Below are 6000 nucleotides of genomic sequence, written 5' to 3'. Positions count from 1 at the left end.
TCGTTCCTCTGCTAAATTTTGTATCTGTGCTCATTTGATTTTCGGGGGTATATATAGGGAAAAAAATAAGCAGCAGTGGTGCCTGTCAGACAGGCTCCACCATTGGCGCCTGTCAGATAGGCTCCACCATTGGCGCCTTCGAGATAGGCGTAACTAGTCGCGCATCGTATCTATACCCAGGTCATATACTGATCCGGGAAAAAAATTAATAATACTTTATTAAAAGAAAAAAAATTAATATAAAAAATTCATTGGCGCCTGTCAGATAGGCGCCATTAAAAAAAACATACCATTTCAGTAATTAATCCATCTGACAACCTATTTCGGTATTTAATTTTTTTTAATTTATTTTGGTAAAAAACCCTAAAAATTTACCTAAGTTTATTTTAGTTATACTAACAAATTTAGCCGTTAACATTTACATTTATTGTCAATAACTTTTATGCTTTTTTAGCTAAATTTGGTATTCAATATTTTAAAAGAGTTGAATTTAACTATTAATGTTTTAGAAAGAGTTAAATTGATGTTTTTTAACTAAAACATTGATTAAAATGTTAAATTTTTAAACATAATAGCCCGCATGACAATTTATGTCTATATTTCCTATTTTCTTTTCAATTTTATAAGTTTTTATATTTATTTATTTATTTTGAATAATTCTATAAATTTTAAATTATTTGTTAACGTATCATATAATATAAATAGTACAATGTCTAATATAAAATACTCGTAGACTGCTACATGAAATGCCATGCCACAAGAATTACTATATCATCGTTAAAAATTTAGCTTAAAAAAAATATCAACGTCATAAAAATATAAATGTTGAGGGGTAACGGGTAAATTCATGATTGTATCTTTTATTTTAATAGCATAGAAGGTTATTTCATTGGCGGAAGTCGCACCAGTCATTCGAATAAATCTAGAAATCAAAATAGAAGACAGAGAAGAGAGAGCTGAGAGAGATCGGATCAAAGATGTCATCACACAATAACAATTCAACTTCGGCCAACGATCCCAGACAACCGTCGGCGGCAAAGCCATACGTGGCGCAGCCTGTTTCGCCGCAAGATCTCCCTGTCGATTATTCCGGTTTTATCGCCGTGATTTTCGGGATTGCAGGCGTCATGTTCAGGGTTCTTCCTCTACCTCTCGATTTGTCTTCTGTTCTTGAATTTGATTTCTCTCGTTTAATTTCTTTAAATTTTCAGATCTGAATTTCATCTTATTTATTTTTGCAGTACAAGCTGAGCTCGTGGCTAGCGATCATATTCTGCGCCCAATCACTTGCGAACATGAAGAACGTTGAGAACGATCTCAAGCAGATCTCTATGGCTATGATGTTAGTTCTTTTCCTCTTTCGTTCATTTATTTGTTAATTTCTTATTAAAATTGCCGTTTCGTCCGTATTCGAAATATTAACAATGGCAATTATGGTAGTATTGGTTTTTTTGGTTAGATTTAGGGTTTCTACTTAGGAGTTCTAATGGATCCGACAATAATTGGATTATAAGATATATATTTTTAAAACGCTTTATTTCAACTGAATTTATATTCGTTAAATTGGCAAATCTTAGTTATTTCTACATTTTGATCTGCTAAATGCACGTATTGTCGAATTAGACTATCCTTGAATTGCTACTGTTTGTTGACTTCAACAAACATCGTTTGAAGCATAAAATATCCATTGATGAAGTCTGAGGTGATAGGGCAAGACTTTCCATTAAGAAAAGCATGCCGGGTAACTAAGTGAGATAGATTTTGAGCAAAAAGAACTAAGTGAGATAGATTTTGAGCAAAAAGAACTAAGTGAGATAGGGTGCCAGTTCAAGGATTTTGCATGCTGCCATTCAAGGTTGTTTCAACCAGACTGGACCGGCTGAGGTACCGGTCTGGAGAAGGGCATTGGACTGGTTGACTTGGGAACCGGTTGGACTGGGCAAAAACCGGTTAAACCGGATTTTTAATATATTTTTAGTTTTATGAATCTTTTAATGATTTATTTAATTGAATTAGACGGACCGGTCAGACCATCTAACTGGTGGCTTGACTGATTCGGCCACCGATCTAGTTCTAAAAACCTTTTGCCATTCCAACTAAGAAAATGGGTTATGTCTAGAAAATGAAAGAGAGCAGTAACCGTTCTAATCTATGCCAATAAGAGGACGGTAGCTGTTCTGATCTATGCCAATTTCCTCCAAACGCTGATATTCCTTTAACTTAGTTGTTGTTGTTGGATGGATTGCTGTTTATCTGGACATTCTTCTAGTAATCCCACAGTAATTTATTTTGGGGTCTGGTTTAGTTTGTTCAGCAGATCATTAGTAATCTATGCCGACTTCCTTCAAATACTGACGTTCTTCTAACTCAGTTCTGGTTGATTGATTGGTTGCTTTTTATCTGGACTTCATTCAAGTAATGTTACATTATTTTAGTTAGGATCAGATCCTTTTGATCCATGCAATTTCCTTGAAACATTTACATCTCTTGAACTCAGTTCTTGTTCTTGGATTGGTTGCTTCTTTTAATTAAGATTGACTTCAAGAAATGCTACATTATTTTATCTAGGGTCCTGTTTACTTAGTTGAGACGACCATTTTTGTTCCATGCCAATTTCCTCGAAACAATTGACATTTTCTTCAACTCAGTTTTTGTCCTTGGATTGGTTGCTTTTAATATGAAATACATTATTCTATTTAGGGTTAGGTTTACTTTGTTCTGCAGATCACTTGAACTCTACTGGCTTTTCTGTTGGTTCCTCTCAAAATCTCGCGTGACCTCTAATTGAATTGGATAATCCTTCTTTGAACTTTCACGAGTATCATAGTTTCTTAGAGGGCTTCTCAACTTAATTTATGCACAGTTTTCTGCTCCCTTGTTCCGTGTTTAGGCAGATTTTTCTATGGATAACACCAATTTTCCTTAATAATTTCCTTCTCTTGCTACAGTACTTTTATAACTAGCTCAGAGATCTTAGAGAAATTTTCGACTTGATGTTATCTGTACCATTTGTTAAAAGTTTGTGGAGATGGATTTTGCTAATCAAATATGTTTCTCATTCTAGGCAGCGTTTTCACTTATTTCCCTGTTATGTATGGAATATTTTTGCTATCTCACTTTAATATATATGATGGTTCAACCGTGTTGTGTATATGTTACTCATTCGATTCTGTCTTGAAATCAGGTTTGCTATCATGGGATTAGTTACAAACTATTTCGGACCAGCTCGACCAGGAAAACAGAGTTAAAGATAACTCCAATGATGCGGTTAAGTTTCTAATTTCATTTTGCACGATGATATCAGATCATGAAGTTTAGATAAATTGTGACCTTATTCAAGAACAATTTTGTCGGATGATTATATTCTATATGACTAATTGGTTTATATTTATAAAAATGAAAATCCCTACTTTTAGAGCCGCTCACAATCTGCTATGAGAATTACTTTGTAATATATTATTCTGACTATTTTTTCTTGAAGTATGCATGTCTGATACTTGTATCCTATCAGGATATGACCTCCAAGAAGCTTCCAAACTTGGAAAAAGTTAATCATTCTTGTATTCAACACATTCAATTCGAATAACATTGCTAAGGGTGCTCTTTCTAGGCAGAAAATAACTTCCAAAACTTATTTATAGTGTTTGTTTCGCGAAGATTAACTAACGAAAGGAAAATAAGGGTGTTTTTCTAAAATTGCATTTCTTTGATTTTGGAAGGGAAAGAACATTTGGAAAAAAGAAGCAGCTCTTTTTAAGTAGCATGATTTTGTCAACAACTTAAAAAAGAAAGAGTAAATGGTTAAAATTCTATGTTGGCAAGTCAAGATTCAGTTTTCGAGTCTTCGATGTTGACATCTCTTTGTTTTTAATTGTAATGTAATTTTGATTGTATAAAAAATAGCATGATATTTAGGTAAAACTTAAATACAGCTAAATGTACTGTAATAATAATATTTAATTTTTAGTTTTAAAATGATCTTAGTTATTAAAATAAAATTATTTTAGTATAAATTTCAATGTTGCTAATCATATATCGGAGAAAGGGATGGGATTGCCAAAACCTTAGTATTTGATAATTATTTCAGTTGTGAAATGCTATTATTAATAGATTTCAAAAATGAGAGTTACAAAATTAAATAATTAATATAAATAATGAAATTAATTTTCAGTTACAATGACATAAATAATTTTTCTTTAGTAATGATTTTTGTTGGTGATAGTAATGGTGATTGATGAAGAAGAGTTTATTATGTTTTTAAAAGAAAGGAAAATACTCAATGTTATAAGAAAAAAAGTTTAAAAGGAAATCTTTTAACTACCTTCATACCTCTTCCACCAAATCAAGTTTTTCAAACATCTTAAGAATGAAGATAACCCAAGAACTATGTCATATTTCAAGTTTATTTTCCCTTCTTCTATTTTGGTTAAGTAGTATTATGTGAAACATCTTCCGCGAAATATCTCTTGAAGTGTAAGATGAGGAATGTTCTTGAATAACTGTTGTTCCAGCTTTTTCCAAACGTAAGTTGTTCTAAACAAGATGTTATGTGGCAATGCTTTTCTTGGAAGAGCTTGTTTTAAATAATACCTCTTCTTAAAAACACACTTGTTTTAAATAGAAATTGTTCCAAATAACAATTGTTTTGAACATAACTATTCTAAAAAAGAGATGTTTTGAATTTTAGCTATTCCCATATGATAGCTACACTAAATGATAATTGTTCTAAAATAAAACCCTGTTTTGAATATGGTTGTTCTGAACATAGCTATTCTCAGACAACAGTTGTTTTGAGTAACAACTAACCATTGTTCTTCATAATAAATATTAACTAAAATAACGCTGCCATTTATTTCGAGCTAACTTAATTATTAATGTTGGAAGCATAATTTCTTAAAATTAAAATAATTTAATTTCAAAATCATATTATTTGAAAAACTTTATAAAAAATTATACTGCCTAATTTAATGAAAATTAATTATTAAATACTATAATCCTATCGCATGATCTATCCCCATTTCCAGTCTATATAGCATTATTATCAGTTACTATTAATTAAAACATCTTTCCAAGAAACCCATTTCTTATTTATTATTAATTAAAGAGTTAAATATAAAATTGGTACTCGAACTTGTTTATATCTTTTAAATTGATATTTATAATTTTTTTTTATCTCAGATTGGTACTCAAGTCTTTTTTTCCGTCAACTATATTAGTACTCGAGCTTAACACCATTACTTTTTTGCTGGCAAAATTGGCCACTTATGTAACGCCATGTGTCGTCTTTTTTGTACCTCTTTTTCTTTTTCATTTTCCCTCCTTTTCTTCCCTTTTTCTTTTGTTCTTTTTTTTCCTACCCTGGTTGCCACATATCAGGCAGTAAGAATGATATTTAGGTGTTCGATGATATGCCTGAGTTAAGCACAACATAGCTTACTCGCAAGGTGTTTGTGCTGGTTTATTTTCAGGTTTAGCATTTCTGTTATGATTAGTACAGCTGTATCTAGTTTGTTATTTTTGTTATTGAATTATCTAGAACACCTGAACTGCTATAAGTAGCCTAGGTGCTACTCTTCATTCTTATGCTTAAAATGATGATTAAAAAAAATAGAGTGTTACACTCACAAAAAACTCTCTCTCGTGTTTCTCATATTTCTTCTTCCTTTGATTCTTAATCTGTTATCTTCTTCTACTTCATGAATGTTTGTGATTTCAGTATCTGTTATGCTTGCTTTCAGAATACATCACTGTTATTTTTTCATATTGTAAGCAGCTTTTCGACATGGTATCAGAGCTACGAAATTGATGATAGTTAGCTGCGGATTGCGTCTGCCATATGTTTGATTAAATGTCTCTGTAAGCAGAATTTCTTGTTCTTCAGCTTTTCTTTGTTTGTGAGTAATCTTTGGCTGCAATGTCTGTCAATATTTCAGAACAAAATGAATCAATGAATAATGAAACTGTGAATCCTGCTTTTGAAGTTAGATCTGATGTTAGTAA

At 31.6% G+C, this 6000-nt stretch overlaps 1 protein-coding gene across 1 annotated transcript; it reads left to right on the top strand.

The window, feature by feature from the left end:
• The first annotated feature begins 865 nt into the window (after positions 1-865).
• LOC105764702 (protein Asterix) lies at positions 866-3428 on the top strand. The gene is made up of 3 exons (XM_012583399.2): positions 866-1136; positions 1242-1342; positions 3185-3428. The coding sequence occupies exons 1-3, from the start codon at positions 978-980 to the stop codon at positions 3246-3248; spliced, it is 324 nt and encodes a 107-aa protein (XP_012438853.1). The 5' UTR covers positions 866-977; the 3' UTR covers positions 3249-3428.
• The last annotated feature ends 2572 nt before the right edge of the window (positions 3429-6000 follow it).

Source organism: Gossypium raimondii, chromosome 12 (assembly GCF_025698545.1).
Source record: "Gossypium raimondii isolate GPD5lz chromosome 12, ASM2569854v1, whole genome shotgun sequence".
NCBI classification, from domain to species: Eukaryota; Viridiplantae; Streptophyta; class Magnoliopsida; order Malvales; family Malvaceae; genus Gossypium; species Gossypium raimondii.
The sequence above is the reverse complement of the archived record's forward strand: the minus strand, read 5'-3'. Positions and strand labels throughout refer to the sequence as shown.

Coding starts and splice junctions, on each gene's coding strand:
- LOC105764702 (XM_012583399.2), top strand. CDS start 978: ATGTCATCACACAATAACAATTCAACTTCGGCCAACGATCCCAGACAA. Junction 1,137..1,241: donor TTGCAGGCGTCATGTTCAGG/GTTCTTCCTCTA, acceptor TTATTTTTGCAG/TACAAGCTGAGCTCGTGGCT. Junction 1,343..3,184: donor CAGATCTCTATGGCTATGAT/GTTAGTTCTTTT, acceptor TCTTGAAATCAG/GTTTGCTATCATGGGATTAG.